Raw genomic sequence first — 26,943 nt, forward strand, 5'->3', positions numbered from 1 at the left:
CAAGGGTAGAACACTTATCTTAAGACGGAAGATTCACCACTTAAAAACGGTCACCGGAGACACACATGAATTCCATGACACTAAAAAAAAAAAAAAAAAAAAATCCCACAAAAAGTTTTATTCACATTAATATCATTAATGCAAGCATCGCTCCCACCCCAATCTTCCCGGAATCTACTTACACATGGTTGGAAAAGAACAATATAAGTCTCTATATCTTAAAAAAACAACAACCCAATAACAACAACTATCACCCAAGTTCAGAGTCTATGCCCTTTACATATCCTCATCTTCATCATCGCTGATCACATATTTCTTCTGCTTCTTGCTGACCCTTTCGTCATCTTCGGCCTTTCTCTTACCTGAAGGCTCACCCTCCTGCAATTAGAAAAAGAAAAAAGAATTTCAGATGAACGATAGGATTTGGGGAGGAAATTCCAGCTCAATCTATTTCCTGTTTATCAGTCCTATAACACTATTATAGTTCTATAACACTATCAGTTTCCTATAACATTATTTCTGCTATTTATAGAAACATAGAAACATAGAAGATTGACGGCAGAAAAAGACCTCATGGTCCATCTAGTCTGCCCTTATACTATTTCCTATATTTTTATCTTAGGATGGATATATGTTTATCCCATGCATGTTTAAATTCAATTACTGTGGATTTACCAACCATTTATTTTATTTTTATTTATTTATTGTTAGAGTTGGAAGGGACCATGCGGGTCATCAAGTCTAAGACCATGTCTGCTGGAAGTTTGTTCCAAGGATCTACTACTCTTTCAGTAAAATAATATTTTCTCCCGTTGCTTCTGATCTTTCCCCCAACTAACTTCAGATTGTGTCCCCTTGTTCTTGTGTTCACTTTCCTATTAAAAACACTTCCCTCCTGGACCTTATTCATTTTAGTTTAGTTTAGTTTAGTTAGATTTGTATGCGGCAACTGCCTGGATATGCCACAACGTTTGTGTCACGTGTGCTGTGGGTTTGTGGTTTTTTTAATGCTGAAGCGCCACTCTGTGGTGAAGTTGAAAAATAGGTTGATAGCTTGAAAAAGAGGGAAACAACCCCCCCCCCAATCTTTCCATTATCTGTTATTACAGGGGTCCCCAAACTTGGCAATTTTAAGACTTGCGGACTTCAATTCCCAGAATTCTAGGAATTGAAATCCACAAGTGTTAAAGTTGCCGAGTTTGAAGACCTCTGTTCTAAGCAATGTTTTGTTGTTGTTGTTGTTGATTTAGTTGGATTTGCCAAGACACTTATCTGTTTGATGCAATTTATCAAACATATTTTATCACAGTTTGAAGACCACAGTTACTAGGAGTTCAGTTCGGGGCAGAATCAATAAATTCTTTATTATTATTATTATTATTATTATTATTATTAATTTATTTATTTATTTATTACTTAGATTTGTATGCCGCCCCTCTCCGAAGACTCGGGGCGGCTCACAACATGTAGAAACAAATCATAAGCAATCAGACAAATTTAAAATATTTAAATATTTAAAAAACCCATATGCTAACAGACACACACAGACATACCATGCACAAATCAAACGTGCCCAGGGGGAGATGTTTCAGTTCCCCCATGCCTGACGGCAAAGGTGGGTTTTAAGGAGTTTACGGAAGGCAGGAAGAGTAGGGGCAGTTCTAATCTCCGGGGGGAGTTGGTTCCAGAGGGCCGGTGCCGCCACAGAGAAGGCTCTTCCTCTGGGGCCCGCCAACCGACATTGTTTAGTTGACGGGACCCGGAGAAGGCCCACTCTGTGGGACCTAATCGGTCGCTGGGATTCGTATTATTAATTTATTGGATTTGTATGCCGCCCCTCTCCGTAGACATTATTATTATTATTATTATTATTATTATTATTATTATTATTATTATATTAGATTTGTATGCCGCCCCTCTCCAAGGACTCGGGGCGGCTCACAACAACATAAACAATGTACAAATCCAATTTTTAAAAATACAATTTAAAACCCTTATAATAAAATAAAATAATCATACAATCCAATCAAACCATACACCAACCTTAACAATTGGGGTATGTGTTAATTTCCCCATGCCTGGCGGCAAAGATGAGTTTTTAATAACTTACGAAAGGCGAGGAGAGTGGTGGGGGGGAGTTGGTTCCAGAGGGTCGGGGCCACCACAGAGAAGGCTCTTCCCCTGGGTCCCGCCAGACGACATTGTTTAGTCGACGGGACCTGGAAAAGGCCAACTCTGTGGGACCTAATCAGCCGCTGGGATTCGTGCGGCAGAAGGCGGTCTCGGAGGTATTTATTTTTATTATTCTTTGTAAACAGTATATTTCGCAAGTTTTTACTTTACATGTCCTTTATATGGACAATTTTTATGACTTTTGAAGGTATCCTGTAGTTTAAAAAAAGCTGAGATACTAATGTATAAATGCGTTCCAGATGAAGGAAAATTTTAATAATAATAATAATAATAATAATAATAATAATAATAATAATAATAATGTGCATATAGAAAACTGTTGACCCAAAGCCAGAACATTTTACTCTCAGACAATTTATTCCAAATCTTTTCCTAGAATCTTAATTGAGGATTGGTTTTAAATCTTTTTGAATATTAGATTTCCTCAAGATAGTGGAAGTATTCTATGGGCAAATAATTGGGCTTTTCACAATGTTACTTGTGGTTTTCTCTTTCTATCCCAGAAGCTGCTAAATGTATCACCATAAATTGTAATAATGACTGAGTTATTTGGGAATCTACTTCCAAAATAATTGTGCTTCTCCTACAGGATACCTTCAATTTTCATGACTTTTGAAGGTATCCTGTAGTTTAAAAAGTTGACGTGATAGACAAAAACGGTGGTTATTTTGGGATCCAGACGCCAAAAATCAGTTGAAAACAAGTCACATAGAAACATAGAAACACAGATTTTAGGACAACGGAATTGCTGTTCCCCAGCGAGCTATCAACTAGTGTCCAGCTCCGTCTGGATTTTCTCACCTCGTCACTGTTGAGTTTCTTCGCTTTGAGCAACCTTTGAGTTTTCTCCTCATCCGAACCATCGTCGCTGTCTGAAGAATAAATCCGAGCGCGCTCCTCTGCAAGAGAAAAAACACGCATTACGTGCCAAAGTCCAGGCTGGAAAACAAACCTTAGATCTCCCGAGTTGCAGCTCAGAAACTGGGCATTAAAGACCAGGTTGGAATAAGCAATGACGGGACCTTTGCTGGGCAACCCAAGCGTGGAAAACCTCCACAAAGCAAATGCGATGAATGATACTGATAAGCTTATTTGTACAAGCAAATAAGTGCAAAAAAAGAGAGAAGGAACAAGGGAAAAGCAAACACATTAATAGTGAAGGGAACACAGCAGAAGGTATAAATTAGAAACATAGAAACATAGAAGATTGACGGCAGAAAAAGACCTCGTGGTCCATCTAGTCTGCCCTTATACTATTTCCTGTATTTTATCTTACAATGGATATACAGTATGTTTATCCCAGGCATGTTTAAATTCAGTTACTGTGGATTTACCAACCTGTATTTTATCTTAGGATGGATATGTTTATCCCAGGCATGTTTAAATTCAGTTACTGTGGATTTACCAACCATGTCTGCTGGAACTTTATTCCAAGGATCTACTACTCTTTCAGTTAAAGAATATTTTCTCATGTTACTTTGATCTTTCCCCCAACTAACTTCAGATTGTGTCCCCTTGTTCTTGTGTTCACTTTCCTATTAAAAACACTTCCCTCCTGGACCTTATTTAACCCTTTAACATATTTAAATGTTTTGATCATGTCCCCCCTTTTCCTTCTGTCCTCCAGACTTTACAGGTTGAGTCCATGAAGTCTTTCCTGATACGTTTCATGCTTAAGACCTTCTACCATTCTTGTAGCCCGTCTTTGGACCCATTCAATTTTGTCAATATCTTTTTGTAGGTGAGGTCTCCAGAACTGAACACAGTATTCCAAATGAAAAGCATTAAAAGCACTGACTACCAATCGGTTCCTGAACACAATTCAAACTGTTGGTTATGACCTATAAAGCCCTACATGGGATTGGACCAAATTACCTACGGACCGCCTCCTGCCGCATGAATCCCAGCGCCCGGTTAGGTCTCACAGAGTCGGCCTTCTCCAGATCCCGTCAACTAGACCAGTGTTTCCCAACCTTGGCCACTTGAAGATATTTGGACTTCAACTCCCAGAATTTGCTGGCTGGGGAATTCTGGGAGTTGAAGTCCAAATATTTTCAAGTGGCCAAGATTGGGAAACACTGAAGTAGACAATGTTGTTTGGCGGGGCCTACTCTATGGGGGCCCCGGCCCTCTGAAATCAGAGGGCCGGGGCCCCACCAGAGATTTGCACTGCCCCCACCCTCCTTGCCTTTCCTAAGAACTTGAAAACTTATTTATGCTGCCAGGCTTGGGGCCGTTAGATCCGAGCCTCTGGCCACTGAATGCCTGGTATGTTTGGTTTGTATTGAATGAATGATTTTTGATATTCAGCTTTTATACTGTTTTACACTACTTATATTAAGTGGATCTAATTGTATTTTGTACGCTGTTTTATTGTTGACATGTTGTGAGCCGCCCCGAGTCCACAGAGAGGGGCGGCATATAAATCCAATTAATTAAATAAATAGATAGATAGATAAAGATAGCTAGAAAGAAAGATAGATAGATTAGATAGATAAAGATAGCTAGAAAGATAGATAGATAGATAGATAGACAGATAGAAAGATAGATTAGATAGATAGATAAAGATAGCTAGAAAGAAAGATAGATAGATTAGATAGATAAAGATAGCTAGAAAGATAGATAGATAGATAGATAGAAAGAAAGATAAAGATAGCTAGAAAGATAGCTAGATAGCTAGATTAGATAGATAGATAGATAGATAGATAGATAGATAGATAGATAGATAGATAGATAGATAGATAGATAGAAAGAAAGAAAGAAAGAATCCAGGCTGCAATGTTTGCAAAAAAGCAAACGGCTATTGAGGAAAAGGACGGATGACCACGTCACCTGTAGGCCGTTGGATTAGATCAAGGCTTCCCCAACTTGGCGCCTCTCTCAAGGTACTGGTTTGTTTGTTTGTTTGTTTGACTTTTGTGATGCCCCTCTCTGAGGACTCAAGGCAGCTCACAACATATAATAAAACAATATATAACATTTCGGGTCCAATTAATTAAATATAAAATCTAAAACTAAAAACCGTTTAAAAAAAACAATAATTCCCATTCAATCAAATTTCTCTTGGCCAGGGGAATCTAATCAGCATAAATGAGTCTTGAGACTCTTGCGGAAGGCGAGGAGGGTGGGGACAGTACGAATCTCCAGGGGGAGTTGATTCCAGAGAGCCGGAACCCCCACAGAGAAGGCTCTTCCCCTAGGTCCCGCCAACCGACATTATCTAGTTGACGGGACCTGGAGAAGGCCCACTCTGTGGGACCTAACTGGTTGCTGGGATTCATGCGGCAGGCGGCGTTCCCGTAGGTTAGCCATACGGGCTTTGGTCCCGGGAGCAGCGGGTTGGAAGAAGTCAAGAGGGGAGCGGGAGTAGCCTACCTCGTATCCCGCCTTTGTATCGGTTCTTGATGGCTGCCAGGCTGATGGCCTCCTCCCCTTCTTCTTCTTCGTCATAGCGGTCAGGCTCTAAGTAGCTGGCGCTCAGGCCTCGCTGGTGCTGCTTCTCGCGCATCCTCCTCTGCTGGGATTCCCGGCGGATGGACGCTCGCAGCCTCTCCTCCTCTTTCTGCGGGAGAGAAGAACAGAAGCCGGAGGGGCTGTCTCGGTTTCTGTGTCAGGGGACGGAATCCGGATTAAAAGACACCCAGATTGAAATAATTAACCGTAGTCATCTCCGAATTGGAGCCAGGTGCTCAGCCTACCTTGGCTCACAAGTGGTGTCCCCTGTGCAAATAAAATTTAGCATCCATTTGTCCGTCTGAATGCTAAATTTAACGGTTAAATGACCAAGAAGAAACAGAATATTATGAGATATGGAATAAAGTGTATATATGGATAAATAAGAAGAAATATTAAAATAAGAAATAAATAAATAAGAGAATTATATTAGCAGTGTTATGATTTAAGATTTATATTAGAATTAGTATTGTTATGATTTAAGAGTTATGTTAGGTTTAGTTTATGTATGAAAATTTATTATATAAGGTAAAACAAATTTCTTATTTTCATTTAAAGTAATAAGTTGAATTTAAGTATTTTTTAAATGTACTCTTTTTCTGTATTGAAATTTTACTTCTAGAATAAGCGGGGTAGTTACAACCCCATTTTTATGTTAAATGTATGTTTGTCAGTTTTGTCTATTTTAAAAATTAATAAAATATATTGGGGAAAATTTTTTTAGCGTTCATTTGTTTGATGCTTTTATTTGATGCAAGACTAGAACTCACTGTCTCCTGATTTCAAGGCCAGCACCAAAATTTATTTATTTATTAGATTTGTATGCCGCCCCTCTCCGAAGACTCGGGGCGGCTAACAACAATAAAGAAAACAATGTGAACAAATCTAATATTAAAAAGTAATCTAAAAAACCCCAATTTAAGAGACCAATCATACATACGAGCATACCATGTATAAATTCTATAAGTCTAGGGGGAAGGGGAAAAAATTTCAATTCCCCCATGCCTGACGACAGAGGTGTGTTTTAAGGAGCTTGCAAAAGGCAAGGAGGGTGGGGGCAACTCTGATATCTGGGGGGAGCTGGTTCCAGAGGGTCGGGGCCGCCACAGAGAAGGCTCTTCTCTTGGGTCCCGCCAAGCGGCATTGTTTAGTTGATGGGACCCGGAGAAGGCCCACTCTGTGGGACCTAACTGGTCGCTGGGATTCGTGCCGCAGAAGGCGGTCCTTTAATCAAACCTCATCCTTAAACTCCTGTCCCTTTCCCTCTCTCCTCTTCCATAGTCGGACTGCGAATTGTGGCTGCCTTGTTTCTTGGCTTTGCCGCCAGGCATGGGGGAATTAAGATTCCTTTTCCCCCCTAGGCCTTTACAATTGTATGCATGGTATGTTTGTATGTATGTTTGGTTTTTTATATTAAGGGGTTTTTAATTTGCTTTTAGTATTGGATATTATTGTACACTGTTTACGACTGCTGTTAGCCGCCCCGAGTTTTCGGAGAGGGGCGGCATATAAATCCAATCAATCAATCAATCAATCAATCAATCAATCAATCAATCCATCAATAAGTAAATAAGTAAATAAATAATTAAATAAGTAAATAAGTAAGTAAGTAAGTAAGTAAATAAATAAATAAATGTGTACCTTAATCATTTCCGTGCGTTGGGACTCGGGATCACGACCCGCCATCGGCAGAATACGGATTTTCTGCGTCTTTGAACACCGGTCAGCCAACGAGAGGGTCATCTTCCTGTGGGTGGCGCTGTCTGTGGAGTGTGGCCTGTGACAAAACGAACCGAGTTGAAAGAATACTTTTCGCTTAGGGAAGGCGCCTTTTGGAAGGAAAAAGGACCACGGGCCGTAAAAGATTCCCGCGCTTACCGGAAGGTCAATTTTGTCTTGAAGACGGCCTGTCCCTGAAGCCCCGTTCCTTGTCTGATGAAAAGATGGTTGTGGTCTCCCTGCAGGGGTGCCTTGTACACATCGAAGACTTCGTTCCCCAAATGTAAGGACATGCTTCAGAAAGAGAGGTTAAAGAGAGGAATCATGGAGTCTGTCATCTGTACCTCTATAACTGTCTGGTTTGGTGCTGCAACTCAACAGGACCGACACAGACTTCAGAGGAGAATCAGAAAAAGCAATTGCTGCCAACCTGCCTTCCATTGAGGACCTGTATACTGCACGAGTCAAAAAGAGGGTGGGGAAAATATTTACTGACCCCTCACATCCTGGACACAAACTGTTTCAACTCCTACCCTCAAAACGTCGCTACAGAGCACTGCACACCAAGACAACTAGACACATGAACAGTTTTTTTCCGAACGCCATCACTCTGCTAAACAAATAATTCCCTCAACACTGTCAGACTTTCTACTAAATCTGCACTTCTATTCTACTAGTTTTTCTCATCATTCCTATCACCCATTTCCTCCCATGTTGACTATATGACTGTAACTTGTTGCTTATATCCTAAGAGTTTTATTAATATTGCTTCTTCATTGCTTATTTGACCCCTATGACAATCATTAAGTGTCGTACCACATGATTCTTGACAAATGTACTGTATATTTTATTTTATGTACGCTGAGAGCATATGCACCAAGACAAATTCCTTGTGGGTCCAATCACACTTGGCCAATAAAAATTCTATTCTATTCTATTATCGATTGATAAACTGATAAGGAAGAGAAGCAATCTAGAACTTGTTCTGCCGGCGTGTTTCAACCGCCCGTAATTACAGGGTAATTAGTCCAGGAAGACACACACCACACGATAAAAGGAAAACCCAAAAGTTTTTATAAACAGAAAAACAGAAACAGCTCCCTTTTTAAATGTCAAAGGGATTTTCTGGTACACACAAGGCACAGGTGAAATGCAATCCAATTGCTCACCCAATAACTGGGAAATTGAGTCCAATTCTAAAGTCCAGAGAGTCCACACACTCAATCCTGAACAGCAAAAAACCACGATCTTGACGAAACAATGAATCAGATAAACTGCCATGAGGCTAAAACACCAGGCTGCACTTTTATCTGTAGCACTAATTACAGCAGCCCCACCCAACCACAGGTGGCCTCATTTTCTCTTGTAATAATCCTTCAGTTGTTGTCTCCTATGCATCACTCTACGCATGCGTGGATGTGTCATTAATTCTTGTTCAGAATCCAAGGATGATACAGATGATTGACCTCCTCCTGGGCTGCCTGCCAAACTCCCCTCTTCCCTGTCACTCACGCTTCCTTGGTCAGAGGAGGCTTCGTCGACAGATTCTACTGGGAGCAAAACAGGCCTGCGGCATGTGGATGTCTCCCCCACCTCCACCTCCACATTCCTTGGGGCAGGAGCTGGGCCAGAGCTAACCACAACAGAACTAAGGAGAAATTTCCTGACAGTTAGAACAATGGACCAGTGGAACAACGTGCCTCCAGAAGTTGCGAATGCTCCAACACCGGAAGTTTTTAAGATGTTGGATAATCATTCGTCTGAGGTGGTGTAGGGTTTCCTGCCCAATAGTTTCCCTTCCAACTATTCTATGCTATTTGTTTTATTTAGTATCTCGAATTCTAGGCTGCCCTTGTCCGGAGACCTAGGGCAGCATAACAGAAATTGAAGTTAAAACTAGACCAATTCAAAACCTAAAACCTATTAGAGATACTAAACTCCAATTTAAGCGACCCTAATGACCCATGTCTTAAAAACCATTCAGTTACATTCATCCATATCTCAGTCATAACTACACTATGCTATGGTTTGCTGTTCTAATTCTATTCTGTTCCTATTTCCATTCTTTTTCTATTATATTCTATTTTTATATTTCCATTCCATTCCATCTTCTTTCTTATCCTCTTCTGTCCTGTCCTATCCTAATTCTATTAATCTTATCTTATATTCTATTCTATATTATGCTATGCTACCCTATTCTAATTCTATTCCTATTTCCATTCTGTTTCTATTCCTATTCTATTTTTATATTTCCATTCCAATCTTATCCTGTACTGTTCTCTCCTAATCCTAATTCTATTAATCTTATCTTCTATTCTATTCTATATTATGCTATGCTATGCTACGCTATTCTAATTCTATTCTATTCCTGTTTCCATTCTGTTTGTTTCTATTCCTATTCTATTTTTATATTTCCACTCCATTCCATTCTCTTCTTTCTTATCCTGTCCTGTCCTATCCTAATTCTATTAATCCTATCTTATATTCTATTCTATATTATGCTATGCTATGCTATTCTAATTCTATTCTATTCCTATTTCCATTCTGTTTCTGTTCCTATTCCTATTCTATTTTTATATTTCCATTCCATTCTATCTTCTTTCTTATCCTGTCCTGTCCTAATTCTATTAATCCTATCTTATATTCTATTCTATATTATGCTGTTACGCTATTCTAATTCTATTCTATTCCTATTTCCATTTATGTTCTATTCTATTTTTATACTTCCATTCCAATCTTATCCTGTACTGTTCTGTCCTAATCCTAATTCTATTAATCTTATCCTATATTCTATTCTATTTCTACCGTGTTTCCCCGAAAGTAAGACAGTGTCTTACTTTCTTTTTACCCCCAAAAGCCCCACTACGTCTTACTTTCGGGGTATGTCTTACATTGGAAAAAAATGGAAAGGGTCGCGTTCCCGAAGGCATCTCCCCAGAGTCCAGAAGGGCAACCACGGGACAGGAGCCTCGTGAGCCCTTTTCCAAGTTCAACCTCAGGGCTCCAAGCGGCGTGCACGAGTGGAGCCACAGACGCGTGTCGGGGAAGCGTGTGTCTGGAGGGGAGGAGCCGCTCTGCGCAGTTGGGCAGCCCCACCTGCCTGCCGGAAAGGAAGCGAGCGAAGGAGGGCGCAGCTCCGGCCGCTCGCCTCGGAGCCGGTCGGCCTCGCTGGCCGCTTGCAGCCGAGCCTCGGCAGGACTCGGTTGCTGGGACGAGCGCCTTCGCTGCAAGCCGCCGCCCGCTCGGCTCGCTTCGGACCAGCGCCGTCCTTCGCTTTGCCAAGCCGGGGAAGAGGCGGTGGCGCCGCGGCGAGGGGCGCGCGGGGAGCTTGGAAGCGATGTCATCGGGCTCCCCCCCCGGCAATACCCCCGTGTTTCCCCGAAAGTAAGACATATGTCTTACTTTCAGGGTATGGCTTATATTAGCCGACCCCCCTGAAACCCCCGATACGTCTTACAATCGGGGGTGTCTTACTATCGGGGAAACAGGGTATTCTACTCTACTCTACTCCTAAATTAGTTGGTGCAATTCAAGACAATCTCAAGTTTTCCCCTGCTTTCAATTAATGGGACCCAAGAATTGAAACCAAGAGGAGGATCACACCTAAGAACAACCTCTTCTACCCTCCACCCTCAAATGCGTTTTAAGCTCCGCAGTTTTCCAAGCATCAACTTACCTCGAATCAGACCACTTGACGATCCGGGCGTTACTTTCTCGGACCTCTTGACCTTCCTCATCTTTGCGAGTTCGCCAACGGATTGTGTTCTCCACCTTTCAAGGCACAAAAGTATACAAAGAGGATTGCAGCTGGAGGTAACTGGAAATTTTTGCTCCTCTTCTTTTCCCTTAATGTCCTTTTTTCTTTTTTATTCTTTTATTATTAAGGAAGAGGGTTTAAAGCATAGATGAAAATTGATGCGGAGGAGATCTTGAGAAAATTGAAAGGTTATGATCTAATTAATTTGATGTGATTAAGAATAGTAACAGCCCAAAATGTGTTCTGCCGGGCTGTAAAATACAATTAATACTATATAAGGTATAAAACTAGTGCTATACAATTATAAATATTAATTATTATGAATAAATACAGAAAACAGTTGACAATTCATTAAATAAGCAACAAAAGAATGCCAAGTTCTAAATTGGCTAAGTTCTAAAATTGTCCAATGGGAATGTCTCTGATAGGAGCCTCCCGAAAATTCAAGGGTACAAATTTCAGACACACACACGTTTGAAAATTCAAAACAATGTTCTTTATCACAAAATGCAAAATAAACAAAGCACTCTTTTTGTATTGCAAAGAGCACTCGTCCCAAAACAACCAGGTAGTCTGTACAATTTCCCTTAAACAGCCGTTAAGTACTTAGCTAGCAGCTGTGAAGAAACTTCACACCCCTTCTTCTTCCAACGAAGGGAGACACACACACACACACACGCTGCTCTGCTTTGGTTTCAAAGGTGTGAAAAAGCAACAAAGTCTAGCAACACAGGATTCCTGACGAACTCCGATCAGATATTCCTCCACAATGGCCAAACCCACATGCTGCTATTTAGAGCAGCAGCCCTAATTCCTGGAGTCCCACCCAAACACAGGTGGCCTCCCTTATTTCCTGTAATATGTTCTTATTTGGTCTCTTCTACGCATAATTTTGCGCTTGCGTGGGTCTGAAACGTCATCATCTGAATCAACGGAAGATAAGAGAGATTGATTGCCTGGGCTGTGTGCCAAGCCCTCCTCTGCCGAGTCACTCCCACCTTCTTCTTCGTCCGAGGAAACTAAACTCTGAACTGACTCTGTCGGCAATAACACAGGCCTGTGACATGTTGAAGTTTCCCCTGCATCCACCTCCCCATTCCCTGGGGCAGGAGCTGGGCCAGAGCCAACCACAACAAAATGTATATTGGCTAACAGTTTTTTTAAAATTTCTTATCATATAAGGAATTGGAATAATTATTTTTTGGTTCAGATGTCAAATGGTAAGGAAGTGGCATTGGTTAATTTATGTGTACCGAAACTGCAAAAATGATATATTGTAAATTAATTTAAAATTAATGGTATCTATTTTCTGTACATGTGATTGCAGAAGAAAAAAAAAATTACCTCTCCCCACAAAAAAAGGACCAAAGAGGATGCCCACGCAGCCAGGCAAGCAAAGACCAGATTATCTCCGGGACCGCCTTCTGCCACACAAATCCCAGCGACCAGTTAGGTCCCACAGAGTGGGCCTTCTCCAGGTCCCATCAACTAAACAATGTCGTTTGGCGGGACCCAGGGGAAGAGCCTTCTCTGTGGCAGCCCCAGCTCTCTGGAACCAACTCCCCCCAGAGATTAGAATTGCCCCCACCCTCCCTGCCTTTCGTAAGCTTCTTAAAACCCACCTCTGCCGCCAGGCATGAGGGAACTGAGATATTCTTTCCCCCTAGACCTTTACAATTTTATGCATGGTATGTCTGTATGTATGTTTGGTTTTATAATAAGGGTTTTTTAGTTGTTTTAGTATTGGATTGTTACATGCTGTTTTTATTACTGTTGTTAGCCGCCCTGAGTCTACGGAGAGGGGCGGCATACAAATCCAATAGATAGATAGATAGATAGATAGATAGATAGATAGATAGATAGATAGATAGATAGATAGATATAGATAGATTAGATAGATAGATAGATTAGATAGATAGATAAGATAGATAAGATAGATAGATAGATAAGATAGATAGATAAGATAGATAGAAAGATAGATAGATAAGATAGATAGATAGATTAGATAGATAACATAAGATAGATAGAATAGATAGATAGATAGATAAGATAGATAGATAGATAGATAGATAGATAGATAGATAGATAGATAGATGAATGAATGTACAGGGAAGAGGAACGCCCAGAATTCAAAAGCCCTACCTTCAGTTTTAACCTCGTCCTGCCTTCTTCATCCAACATCTCCTCGTCTTCAAATTCATCTTCGTAATACTGAGGATCGAAAGGCCTGTGAGACACAATAAAATTGCACAAAGGCAGTCAGGATTTTTTTCACTCTAGGCCAGGGGTGTCAAAACTCGATTTCATTGAGGGCCAAATCAGGGTTATGTTTGACCTCAGAAGGACCAGGATGGCCAGGGTAGTGACCCTAGCGCTCTGGCTTTAGCACTTGATTGCGGTCGTATATCATAGAAACATAGAAGATTGACGGCAGAAAAAGACCTCATGGTCCATCTAGTTTGCCCTTATGCATTGCTCAAAAAAGTAAAGGAAAACACTTAAACAACACAATATAACTCCAAGTAAATCAAACGCCTGTGAAATCAAACTGTCCACTTAGGAAGCAACACTGGTTGACAAATCAATTTCACATGTTGTCAGCACATTTGACTTTGTACAGAACAAAGTATTCAATGAGAATATTTCATTCATTCAGATCTAGGATGTGTTAGTTGAGTGTTCCCTATATTTTTTTGAGCAGTATATTATTTCCAGGAATTTTATCTTAGGATGGATATATGTTCATCCCAGGCATGTTTAAATTCAGTTACTGTGGATTGACCAACCACGTCTCCTGGAAGTTTGTTCCAAGCATCTACTACTCTTTCAGTCAAATAATATTTTCTCACGTTGCTTCTGATCTTTCCCCCAACTAACTTGATTGTTCCCCCTTGTTCTTGTGTTCACTTTCCTATGAAAAACACTTCCCTCCTGAACTTTATTTAACCCTTTAACAGATTTAAATGTTTTGATCATGTCCCCCCTTTCCCTTCTGTCCTCCAGACTATACAGATTGAATTCATTAAGTCTTTCCTGATAAGATATCAAGGAGTACATGCATTTTCCCAGATTTGACTTATGATTATGTAATATGGTAAATGATTTAGCTTTACTAGATAAATGGTCAAAGCAATGGAAACTGCAGTCTAATGTTTCCAAATGTAAAATAATGGACTTGGGGAAAAGGAATCCTCAATCTGAGTATTGCATTGGCAGTTCTGTGTTAGCAAAAACTTCAGAAGAGAAGGATTTAGGGGTAGTGATTTCTGACAGTCTCAAAATGGGTGAGCAGTGTGGTCCGGCAGTAGGAAAAGAAAGTAGGATGCTTGGCTGCATAGCTAGAGGTATAACAAGCAAGAAGAGGGAGATTATGATCCCGCTATATAGAGCGCTGGTGAGACCACATTTGGAATACTGTGTTCAGTTCTGGAGACCTCACCTACAAAAAGATATTGACAAAATTGAACGGGTCCAAAGACGGGCTACAAGAATGGTGGAAGGTCTTGAGCATAAAAAGTATCAGGAAAGACTTCATGAACTCAATCTGTATAGTCTGGAGGACAGAAGGAAAAGGGGGGACATGATCGAAACATTTAAATATGTTAAAGGGTTAAATAAGGTCCAGGAGGGAAGTGTTTTTAATAGGAAAGTGAACACAAGAACAAGGGGACACAATCTGAAGTTAGTTGGGGGAAAGATCAAAAGCAACATGAGAAAATATTATTTCACTGAAAGAGTAGTAGATCCTTGGAACAAACTTCCAGCAGACGTGGTTGGTAAATCCACAGTAACTGAATTTAAACATGCCTGGGATAAACATATATCCATCGTAAGATAAAATACAGGAAATAGTATAAGGGCAGACTAGATGGACCATGAGGTCTTTTTCTGCCGTCAGTCTTCTATGTTTCTATGTTTCTATGATTCCCTCCTTCCCCCTCTTTTACCTGGGTTCCACACTGAGGAAGTTGGGAAGCTTGACAAAATACAGGTCAGTTCCTAGATCCGTGTTGACTTTCGGAATTTCGACTTCTATTCGTGTTTCAGGGATAGGTTCTTGTTGATGGTCCTCATTCAAGCCATTCTCGTCCTAACCCAGGAGAGGGGGGGAAAAAACAACCCCAAATCAGTGGCGAAACGAAGGGAGTTGAATATCCCTCCGTCTATTTGTGCTTTCAGGTCTTTTCTTATTCATTCTCCGGCTGAGAACTCTGGTGCGCGTACTCAACGTGAGTTGCGCTTAAAATAACAGCTGGAGGAAGGAAGCAAAGGTTGGCTTCCTGCTAAATAAGGAAGTAAAACAGCTGCAAAGAATTGCCGTATTTTCCGGACTATAAGACGCCTGGGTGTATAAGACACACCAAGATTTCAAAGAGGTAAGTGTTGTGGTTAGCTCTGGCCCAGCTCCTGCCCCAAGGACTGTGGATGTGGGAGAGACATCCACATGCTGCAGGCCTGTTTTGCCCCTGGTGGAATCTGCTGATGAAGGCTCCTCTGACCAAGAAGACATGAGTGACAGGGAGGAGGAGAGAGTGGCAGACAGCTCAGAAGGAGATCAATTATCTAGCTCCTCCTTGGATTCAGAACAAGAGTTAATGATACAGCCATGCATGCGGAGAGGGATGCATAGGCAGCAACAACTGAGAGATTATTATCAAAGAAAATGAGGCCACCTGTGGTTGGGTGGGGCTGTGGTCATTAGTGAGGCTGCTATAAAGAGCAGCCTGTGGGTTTGGCCATTGTGGAGGATTATCTGATCGTTGTGTTTCATGACTGCTTTACTGACTTTGACTTTTTGTATGCTAATTTTTCCCCGCTTTGAAACTAAACCAGAGCAAAGTGTGTTTCACTTTGTGAAAGAAGGACTGTGAATTGCCTCACAGCTGCAAGCTAAGTATCACAGAACTGATAAGGGACTTGTACAAATTACCAGTTTGTTTGGAGACGAGGGCTCTTTGCTATACCAAAAGAGGGCTTGGTTTAAGTGAATTGTCATTATAAAGAACATTGTTTTGAATTTTCAAACGTGTGTGTGTCTGAAATTTGTGCCTGTGAATTTTTGGGAGGAGTCTACCAGAGAGCCCGACAGAACAGTAAGTAAGGAAAAAAAGTTTTTTGCCTCCCCCCGGCCCCCAGGAGCACTCTGCAAGCCTTCCAAACCCTCTGTGCACCCCATTTTTTTGCAAAAACAGACCCATTTTTGCAAAAAATGGGGGCACGCAATGGGTCAGGAAAGTCTGCAGAATGCTTCTGGGCACTAGGAGAAGGCAAAACCACTGTTTTTGCAAAAAAGGAGGCCCATTTTTCACCTGTTTCTTTGCAAAAATGGGGTGTGGAAAGGGTCTGGGAAGTCTGCAGAACCCTTCTGGGGGTTGGGGGAAGGCAAAAACACCATAGTTTTTGCCCAAAACCCCTGTTGTGGGGTGTGGGAGTGGGGCTTTGGGAGGCCAAAAATGGCTGTATTCGGTGTATAAGATGCACCGACATTTCCCACCCTCTTTTAGGGTGTATATTATATCCTAAAACCATGGTATCTTGCTAGCCTTTCCTTAAAGGGGATCGACACTAACGGGGCACTACTGAAACAGGCTGTTTGCTGTTTGTTGCAAGGAGGAAAATTGCTGGGAGGCAGATTATTTTTTCTTGTTCTCCTCCCCAAAAGCTAGGTGCCTCTTATAATTCGGAGCCTCTTATACTCTGAAAAATACGGTAATGGAGCTCAAGATTAATTCTCAGTGATCTCTGCAAAAAGCAGCTGGGAATTATCATTACAACAGAATGACGGCATAGCATCCGATCTTTAGAATTACAGGACCCGAATCCTGTCGTGATAGAGGCGGCTATACTTTCCCAAAAGTCTGAGACTTCTACTCACAATAGGCTGCCCTGGTGTTGTCGGTTTGTCTTCTCCATCACTTCCTGAAGAGATGTCATCTGCCCCTCCAAACAGGTCCATTGTTTCTCTGTTACCTTAAGCGGGAGGTTGAACAGAAGAATAATCATACAGAAACACATGAGCATCCTTACAGCCCCACCCACCCAAAGAGCTCCATGAAACATTACCTTTGAAGAGTTTGCCCAGGTTCGCCTGGTGCACCAGTTGCAGCCCTATCTGGACCGGGACTCATTGCTCACAGTCACTCATGCCCTCATCACCTCGAGGTTCGACTACTGTAATGCTCTCTACATGGGGCTACCTTTGAAAAGTGTTCGGAAACTTCAGATCGTGCAGAATGCAGCTGCGAGAGCAGTCATGGGCTTCTCTAAGTATGCCCATGTTACACCAACACTCCGCAGTCTGCATTGGCTGCCGATCAATTTCCGGTCACAATTCAAAGTGTTGGTTATGACCTTTAAAGCCCTTCATGGCACTGGACCAGAATATCTCCGAGATCGCCTTCTGCCGCACGAATCCCAGCGACCGATTAGGTCCCACAGAGTGGGCCTTCTCCGGGTCCCGTCAACTAAACAATGTCGGTTGGCGGGCCCCAGGGGAAGAGCCTTCTCTGTGGCGGCCCCGACCCTCTGGAACCAACTCCCCCAAGAGATTAGAACTGCCCCCACCCTCCTTGCCTTTTGTAAACTCCTTAAAACCCACCTCTGCCGTCAGGCGTGGGGGAACTGAAACATCTCCCCCTGCCTATGTAGTTTTTTGTGTATGATATGACTGTATGTATGTTTTTATATATTTTTTCAGACTTTTTAAATGTATTATTGTTATTTTAGATTCTCACTATTAGATTTGTCATTATGTATTGTTTTTATCATTGCTGTAAGCCGCCCCGAGTCTACGGAGAGGGGCAGCATACAAATCTAATTAATAATAATAATAATAATAATAATAATAATAATAATAATAATAATTCATTCATTCATTCATTCATTCAATTTTTATGCCGCCCTTCTCTTTTATGCTGCCCTTCTCCTTAGACTCAGGGTGGCTTACAACACTGGCGGAACCCAGTGGAAGAGCCTTCTCTGTGGCGGCCCCGACCCTCTGGAACCAGCTCCCCCCGGAGATTAGAACTGCCCCCACCCTCCTTGCTTTTTGTAAACTTCTTAAAACCCACCTCTGCTGCCAGGCATGGGGGAACTGAGACATCTCCCCCGGGCCTATACAGTTTATGCATGGTATGTTTGTGTGTATGTTTCTTTTTTAATAAGGGGTTTTTAGTGACTTTTAATTATTAGATTTGTTATATATTGTCCTATTACTGTTGTGAGCCACCCCGAGTCTACGGAGAGGGGCGGCATACAAATCTAATAAATAATAATAATAATAATAATAATAATAATAATAATAATAACAACCTATGACACTTTTGGGGGGGGGCTAAAAACACACAGTTGAGCCTGGATAGTGTTTCTACGCTGGACCACTGGAAGGGAAGAAGAGTCACTTGCCACTGCAAACCAAAGCACAATCCAAACAGAAGAGGAGAAAGGAAGGTGGCTTACTCTTTTGTCCTTCCATGTCGCTTTCCATTTCGGAATCGGATGCAATTCGCTTCTTGCTCTTTGTTTGGGGAATATCATCGTCACTGTCACTGATTCTAGGCGATACTGTGAGAGCAGAAATTTCGTTAGCCCTCCATCCAGGGTTCACGCACCCTCCCTGACCAACCTTTCCAGCTGGAGCCCTCAAAATGCTAGAGCAGTGATTTTCAACCCTTTTTGAGCTGCGGCATATTTTTTACATTTACGAAACCCTGGGGCACATTGAGCGGGGTGGGGTGGGGGGGCGGCTAAAAAAACTTTGGACAAAAAAATTCTCTCTCTCTCTCTTCCTCCCCTTCGCTCTATTTCTTTCTCCCTCCCACTTTCTCTCCCTTCCTTCCTCTTTTTCTCTCTCTCTGTTGTTCTCTTTCTCTCTCTTGCTTTCTTTCTCTCTCTCTTGCTTTCTTTCTCTCTCTCTTGCTTTCTTTCTCTCTGAGCTTCGCGGCACACCCGACCATGTTTCGCAGCACACTAGTGTGCCGCGGCACACTGGTTGAAAAGCACTGTGCTAGAGAATACGATCATTAGTAACCTGCATAATGTTGTTATGATTTGCTTTTCCCTTCCTCTCTTTTTTTCTTTTTAGGTAGGTGACACGAACTAAAAGTTAGATAGGAAAGACAGAAAAGGGTGTTGTTGTTTTTTTAAAAAAGTGTGACGTGATTAAAAGCTAGAATAAGTGATAGAAATAAGAGAAAGAGGAATATTAGTGTATACACGATGATAATAAAAGCAATAACAAGATATAATAGGGAAAAATTGAATAATTATGCTATGGCTTAATATGTATATTATTAAATAAGGTATGGCATGATTAAAAGATAGACCAAGTGACAGAAATAAGAGAAAGAGGAATATTAGTGTATACACGATGATAATAAAAGCAGTAACAAGATATAATAGGGAATAGTTGAATAATTATGCTATGGCTTAATGTGCATATTATTAAATAAAGTATGACATGATTAAAAGCTAGACCAAGTGACAGAAATAAGAGAAAGAGGAATATTAGTGTATACTATAAATATAAAATATAGAAAATAGCATAAGGGCAGACTAGATGGACCATGAGGTCTTTTTCTGCCGTCAAACTTCTATGTTTCTATGTTTCGGAGAAAGGGGGGGGGGCATACAAATCTAATAAATTATTGTTATTATTATTATTTCGTTTACCCGATTTGTGCTCCCGTTCCTCTTCGTCCTCTGACAAACGCCGCTCTTCGTCCTCCGAATGCTGACGCCTCTCGTCGTCGGAATTGAGCAGCTTCTCGTCTTCCGAGTGGGCCGCCCTGTCATCCTCATCCTCCGAGTTCAGCATGTTTTCTTCGTCGGAATTCCGCGGCCTTTCCTCGTCGTCCGAGTTCTGGAGCTTCTCCTCGTCCGAAACCTGGGGCCTCTCATCTTCCTCATCCGACTGGTCCATCCTCTCCTTGCGGCCCGAGATCCGGGGCCTCTCGTCGTCATCCGAGTTTTTCTCTTCCTCCTCGTCGGAATGCGGCATCTGCTCCTCGTCATCCGAAATCTGGAGCTTCTCATCCTCCTCCGACTGATCGCTCTTGTCCTCGCCAGCCCATTTTTCATCCTCGGAATGGGCTTTCTCAGACCCTTCCGCCTCGGAGTGGCGGCTGCCGTCTTCCGACCTGTGGTCGTCCTCCTCTTCGTCATCGTGCGCAATTTCTGAGCCACTGTGCTGCTCGATCTCCGAGTGGTCATTGTCCTCGTGGTCAGAGTGAGCCGTGCCTTCAGAACGAATGTAGGATCGTTCTGACTGGTTGTCACTGCCGCTGTGGCGAGACACGTCGCTGTGGCGAGACACATTGCTGTGGCGAGATATGTCGCTGTGGCGAGACACGTTGCTGTGGCGAGATATGTCGCTGTGGCGAGACACATCGCTGTGGCGAGATATGTCGCTATGGCGAGACACGTCGCTGTGGCGAGATACGTCGCTGTGACGAGACACGTCGCTGTGGCGAGACACGTCACTGTGGCGAGACACGTCGCTGTGGCGAGATACGTCACTGTGGTGAGACACGTCACTGTGGTGAGACACGGCGCTGTGGTGAGACATGCCATCGTCCTCACTATCTTCACCGAACAACTCTGTATTGTTGGGTTTTACAACATCTGGATCGTCCTCTCGGTCGCTCTCGCTGCCGGAAATGTTACTAAGAGAGCCGTTGTTCTCCCGACCTGATTCTGAGTCAGATCCGGAATCAGAATCTAGCCCAAAAAATACAGAGAAAACGCACAATATTAATCAGAATCGGATTTCTTACAAACCCAACAAAACAACATCACTTTTCAATGACTGCATTTCTTTTTGCCTGAAGGAAAGCATACAGTGTTCCCTCGATTTTCGCGGGGGATGCGTTCCGAGACCGTCCGCGAAAGTCAAATTTCCACGAAGTAGAGATGCGGAAGTAAATACACTATTTTTGGCTATGAACAGTATCACAAGCCTTCCCTTAACACTTTAAACCCCTAAATTGCAATTTCCCATTCCCTTAGCAACCATTTAGATTATTACTCACCGTTTATTTATTAAAGTTTATTAAAAAAAATATTTATTAAAGGCGGACAAAAGTTTGGCGATGACATATGACGTCATCGGGTGGGAAAAAACGTGATATAGGGTAAAAAAAACCACGAAGTATTTTTTAATTAATATTTTTGAAAAACCGTGGTATAGACTTTTCACGAAGTTTGAACCCGCGAAAATCGAGGGAACACTGTACTCTATTGGGTCATTCATTGTCAACTGGACCCACTCGAGCACTTTCAATTTCAATGAAACTTTGCACATATATTCCTTATGGTATAAAACCGAGGTGCGCAAAAGTTTAGGTCCATATTCCAAACATTCAAGGTTTTAGAGTCCTTTAAGTACAGGGTGACAAAATGTCGCGTGAGCTCCGCAAAGAATTCATTTTTATTTCATTAGAAAAAGCAAGGTTTTTTTCCTATCATATATGTTTTTGTGATGGTTGTGCTGATCCACCAAGTTTCCCCCTTATACTGCGACCTGTATTTTATCCTGCCTTTTTATATTACTCAAGAAAGTGCGCATTCCCAATACACCTGCCTGCTAACTAGAACCCTGAAAGGTGGGTTACAACGGAAGGCCCTCTGAATATGCTCAAAGGAGGAAAAGGAAAGGAAAAAGAAAGGAAGGAAGGAAGGAAGGAAGGAAGGAAGGAAGGGAAAGAAAAGGAAGAAAGGAAAGAAAGGAAAAAAGGAAAATAAGAAAGGAAGGAAGAAAAGGAGGGAGGGAGGTGAAGGAAGGGAAAAAGGAAAGGAACGTGAAGGAAGGGAGGGAGGAAAGGGAAAGAAAAGGAAGGAAGGAAGGAAGGAAGGAAGGAAAAGGGAGAGAAAAAAGGAAAATAAGAAAGGAAGGAAAAAAGGAGGGAGGGAGGTGAAGGAAGGGAAAAAGGAAAGGAACGTGAAGGAAGGAAGGGAGGGAAGGAAAGGAGGGAAAGAAAGGAAGGAAAAGGGAAAGGAAAAGGGAAAATAAGAAAGGAAGGAGGGAGATGAAGGAAGGGAAGGAAAGAGAAAAGGAAAGGAACGTGAAGGAAGGAAAGGGAAGGAAAGGAAGAAAAGGTGAAAAAGAGGAGCCCCGAAAACTTCTCGGGCGGCGTTTCCAAATTGGGGCGGGGTCCCGCGCATGCGCCACCCGCTCCCTTGCCCCCCTCTCCACCGCCACCTTTCTGCTCGGGTTCCGTTTCGGCGTCGCTGCCGAAGAGCTCCTCTAAGTCGGCCATGCTGAACGGAGCCCAATCAATCCCCAGGCCAGAGCCACGGAGCCGGCGGTGGGTGATCCCGGAAACGGCGCCGTTCGATGACGTCTCCGGGCCGCGACCCAGACCCTGGAGCGGAAGAGGCGGGCTTCCTCGCAGCGATAGACTTTCCCTCTTGCAATTCGTGCGACAAGTCGATTCCACGGTTTTTTAGCTTTCCTCTGAGACACGTGTTCATATATCCCTTCCGAGTGATGGGCGGGTCGACCGTCGGTTGCTTTTCCAGCTTGCCACGACATCAGGGTTGCACCTCTTTACTTTTAATAGATCCATGGCTAGGCGTTTCTGGTTGAGAAAAGGCGGTCAGATAAAATGTCATTTTCCATAGAGATAAAAATTGTAGAGCCGCACGATTAGAAAAAAAAAGTGCTTTTTTTCCAAAGGCAACTGGACTTTCTCGTTTTTCTTTTGAAGACATTTCGCCTCTCATCCAAGAAACTTCTTAGAAACATAGAAGATTGAGAGCAGAACAAGACCTCATAGTCCATCTAATTCGCCCTTATACTATTTCCTGTATTTTATCTTAGGATGGATCTATGTTTATCCCAGGCATGTTTAAATTCAGTGACTGTGGATTTATCTACCACCTCTGCTGGAAGTTTGTTCCAAGCAACTACTACTCTTTCAGTCAAATAATATTTTCTCACGTTGCTTCTGATCTTTCCCCCAACTAACCGCAGATTGTGCCCCCTTCTTCTTGTGTTCACTTTCCTATTAAAAACACTTCCCTCCTGAACCTTATTTAACCCTTTAACATATTTAAATGTCTCGATCATGTCCCTGCTTTCCCTTCTGTCCTCCAGACTATGCAGATTGAGTTCCTTAAGTTTTTCCTGGTAGGTTTTATGCTTAAGACTTTCCACTATTTTTGTAGCCCATCTTTGGACCGTTCAATTTTATCAATTATGGGAAGGGAAAATACCTGTACCGTGGTCATAATAATCAAAAGAGCTTTTTAATATTTTTATTATATTAATAACAGTGTACAGTCTGAGTTTGGAATGAAACGTCTGTTCTTGGGGTTTTCTTTTTTCCAATGGGAATTTCAACCAAAACATGTTACAGTTCGTAGCATAGAAATGTTATTATTTGCATCAGAAATATTGTCAGCATCCTCCTAAACATATCAATGCACTACGAATCTGTTGAAGATGTTCATTTTCCTCACCTAGGTAATGGAGACCTAACCTTAGTGCTAAAGGGATAGATTTCTATGTATCTACTGTATCTATCTAACCATCCATCCATCTATCCATTTATCTATCTATCCATTTATCTATCCATCTATCTATCCATCTATCTATCCATCCATCTATCCATCCATCCATCCATCCATCCATCCATCCATCCATCCATCCATCCATCTATCTATCTGGAAGCATAACGTATGTAGCTGTTCTTAAAAATATTTTTGGAGTTCAGATATTAAATAAAGCTGGTCTTCCTCTGTGAATCCTATTATACATACAAAATGGGTACACTTGCCCTTATGTTGTGTTATTGCTTATATTTTATTGGCTTCCCCTTAATTTTCCCAAGGCCAGCCTCATGGGCTATAGAGTGACTACAGAGAATGAAATTGTCACAAATCAAAAGCAAGGATTTATAAGAGTGGGTGCTCACACAAGACAATATTTCACAGTAATAATGAAGCTCGGTTTGTAGCCTTTAAAAACATCTCTTTAATTCCAACTGTTGCAAGAATTTTTTTTTTAAAAAAATCTTTTTAACACATTTTTATTATTTAGAAACATGTTCAAAATTTGAAGTGAATCAGGTGACCCCAAAAGAACAAGTTGCAGTGGTGGACCACCCAATTCAAGGTGTTTGCAGGATTCTCGGTTTTTAACAAGGGGGAAACAGGAACAAGAACCACAAAAAGACGGTGGGGGGAATTATCATATCCTATCCAAAGTGAGATCCCTGATTTACACTTTTCCTACCAAGCCAGAAAAGTTGTTTGGGACAGAATGGTAAGCGTCTCTTCATTAGGAAGTAAGGGCCGTGGGGCAGCATTACCTACATCAGAGTTTCCCAACCTTGGCAACTTGAAGATATCTGGACTTCAACTCCCAGAATTTGCTGGCTGGGGAATTCTGGGAGTTGAAGTCCAGATATCTTCAAGTTGTCAAGGTTGGGAAACACTGACCTACATAATGTTTGCTTTCTAGTAAATCTCAAATCTTCAAAATCCTGGACTCGCCTTTTGCTGCAGTCCAGTGTGTGCCACATCGCTATTTTAAAATGAAGGATTCCCCTTTGCACACTCAGTTGAGGCGCATCTCGATTGTGCCTATTATGGGATGGCTCCAAGAGAGCTTCAGGCAAACAGGCAAGATCCTTTCCAACAGCCATTGATATGTGTTCCATCTCAGGCTCACCTTGAAGTAGGAACAGCAGGCTGAGGACTTATTACGACAATGTCCTAGGACAAGGGTAGGCAAAATGGGTTCTTCTATGATCTGCGGACTTCAACTCCCAGAATTCCTGAGCCAATCATGCTAGCTCAGGAATTCTGAGAGTTGAAGTCCACATGTCTTAGAAGAGCCAACTTTGCCTACCCCTGTCCTCAGATGCCACAACGACAAGCTATATAAATTAGGTGTGACAGGACACACTGGGAAATTCAAAAAGGGTAATTTTTCTCTACCTAGCTGTGGACAGGCATCAGGGAGAAGCTGCAACAGTATCTCAGACCATGGCTGGCCAGAACGTGTTAAATTTGTAGGATAGTGTTTCCCAACCTTAGTCACTTTAAGACTTCAACTCCCAGACTTCCCCAGCTAGTGATGCCATGCTGGCTGAAGCATTCTGGGAATTGAAGTCCATATCTCTCAAAGTGACTGAGGATGCGAAATACTAGATATTTTTCAACCCATAGAAACAGGGCTTAGGAAGCACTGCCTGCAATGGGCCAGAATGTTGGGTTACATTTTAAAAGCCTGAAATGCTGCAATTTATATACACAAATATATTTTCTCTCTCTTTCTCTCTCTCACACACGTATTTAAATACCGAGAAGCAGAACCCAACACTATGCTGATGAAATAGGAGGGAAAATATCTATATAAATACAACCACTCTGGACAGGACAGAGCAATGTGTGTTCTGCAAATTCATAGAGAAATAAGCTGCCCAACTTTAAGGCACCCAGCACCAATTTGTTTCCACCACGAAGAGGGGAAATAAGCAGCAGCCGAAGCAACCCTGAAATTAACAACAACAACCACACTATCTTCATTTTGGATGGGCCGGAATGGAGCGACAAGACAAACATTAGCCAGAGCAGTGCGCGCCACTGCAACATAGACGGAAATAATTGTTTCCCTTTTTGTTTTGGGGGAAAAAATTCCCTCCATGATACACATGAAATATTGGCTTGATGCTTCAGTGCTTATATTAGAATTCCCTATTTCGTACTGGACCGTTTTCTCTCAAGAGGGAATTTGAAACACTTTGCCTCCTTAACAGTAGCTGTTGATCTACCGCTTCTGTGCCACCAAGGTCATAGAATTGGCATTTATCTGCCCCAAAAGTTCTTGAAACAGAAAGGAATCAGCCTGGGGACAGATGGGGGCTGGCAGGTTTTCAAACCGTGTATTGGATTACCAGGGCTAGTAATATAACTTTTATCAAATATATATATAGAGAGAGGAAGATACATACATATATATATATATATTTACACGCTCAACCGTATGAACAAAAAAGAGGAATGTGAATTCCAGTCTGTTCCCTTCTATGCAAGTAAGGAGAAATCTTGGGGTGGCTGAAGAAGTGGGCGCCCTTTGACCGAGGTCCAGAATCTCTCCTCTTCCGATGGCCGGAGGGTTTATGGACGGTCGCTTTCCACTCTTCGCTTGCGGACTGTCCATGAGATGGAACAGAGGGACAAAAAGAGAAAAGAGAAAGAGTTAACTTTGGCATGGAGTCATCGCGTTCCATTCATCGCAAGGGAGGGATTGCAGATAGTTCTCGACTCGCGGCCGTTCGCTCGGCGGTGGTTTCGAAGTGACCGCTTGCTTAAGCAGTGGAATTTCTGCTCCCTTATTGATTGATTGATTGATTGATTGATTTGATTTATATGCCGCCCCTCTCTGAGGACTCAGGACGGCTTACAACATATAAAAACAATAGAATACAATGGAATACAGTTAATTCAAACTAAGTAGACTGGTCTAAAATCCCCTATTCTGTTAAAAATCAATCATACCCATTCAAACAACAATCATACAAACATTCGTCGGGCAGGGAGCTAAGATTTAATCGCTCCAAGCCTGGTGACATAAATGAGTCTTCCGACTCTTGCAGAAGGCAAGGAGGGTGGAGGCAGTGCAAATCTCGGGGGGGGGGGGTTGATTCCAGAGGGCAGGGGCCGCCACAGAGAAGGCCCTTCGCCTAGGCCCCACCAAGCGACATTGTCTAGTTGACAGGACCTGGAGAAGGCCGACCCCGTGGGACCTAATCGGTCGCTGGGACTCATACGGCAGAATGGAAGTCATTTGTCGAGGACTGCCTGCAATCCAGTGG

General features: G+C 42.3%; 2 protein-coding genes across 3 annotated transcripts in view; both read right to left on the bottom strand.

The window, feature by feature from the left end:
- Positions 1 to 103: 103 nt before the first annotated feature.
- On the bottom strand, positions 104 to 22,647 carry LEO1 (LEO1 homolog, Paf1/RNA polymerase II complex component). Its single transcript, XM_070762974.1, has 12 exons — positions 22,320 to 22,647; positions 19,793 to 20,839; positions 18,581 to 18,685; positions 16,998 to 17,092; positions 15,070 to 15,212; positions 13,265 to 13,349; positions 11,042 to 11,136; positions 7,525 to 7,659; positions 7,288 to 7,423; positions 5,569 to 5,755; positions 2,995 to 3,092; positions 104 to 378 (listed from the first exon to the last, which is right to left on the bottom strand). Exons 1-12 carry the CDS (start codon positions 22,375 to 22,377, stop codon positions 277 to 279), a joined length of 2,286 nt encoding a protein of 761 aa, XP_070619075.1. The 5' UTR covers positions 22,378 to 22,647; the 3' UTR covers positions 104 to 276.
- A 1,424-nt stretch (positions 22,648 to 24,071) lies between these two features.
- The window catches only part of LOC139173596 (tropomodulin-3-like), a 36,885-nt gene continuing 34,013 nt past the window's right edge, over positions 24,072 to 26,943 (bottom strand). Inside the window, exons 10-11 of one of the 2 annotated variants that reach the window (XR_011560049.1) lie at positions 24,563 to 26,280; positions 24,072 to 24,432 (exon numbers count right to left, since the gene is read on the bottom strand). Coding sequence is in view for 1 of the 2 variants with exons in the window: in XM_070763583.1 (XP_070619684.1) it covers positions 26,246 to 26,280 (35 nt within the window). In the remaining variant the exon portion in view is untranslated. Of the gene's footprint in view, positions 26,281 to 26,943 lie in introns of both variants that reach the window. The other variant, XM_070763583.1, reaches the window with a different exon arrangement.

This window comes from Erythrolamprus reginae, chromosome 10 (assembly GCF_031021105.1).
Source record: "Erythrolamprus reginae isolate rEryReg1 chromosome 10, rEryReg1.hap1, whole genome shotgun sequence".
Classification (NCBI taxonomy): domain Eukaryota; kingdom Metazoa; phylum Chordata; class Lepidosauria; order Squamata; family Dipsadidae; genus Erythrolamprus; species Erythrolamprus reginae.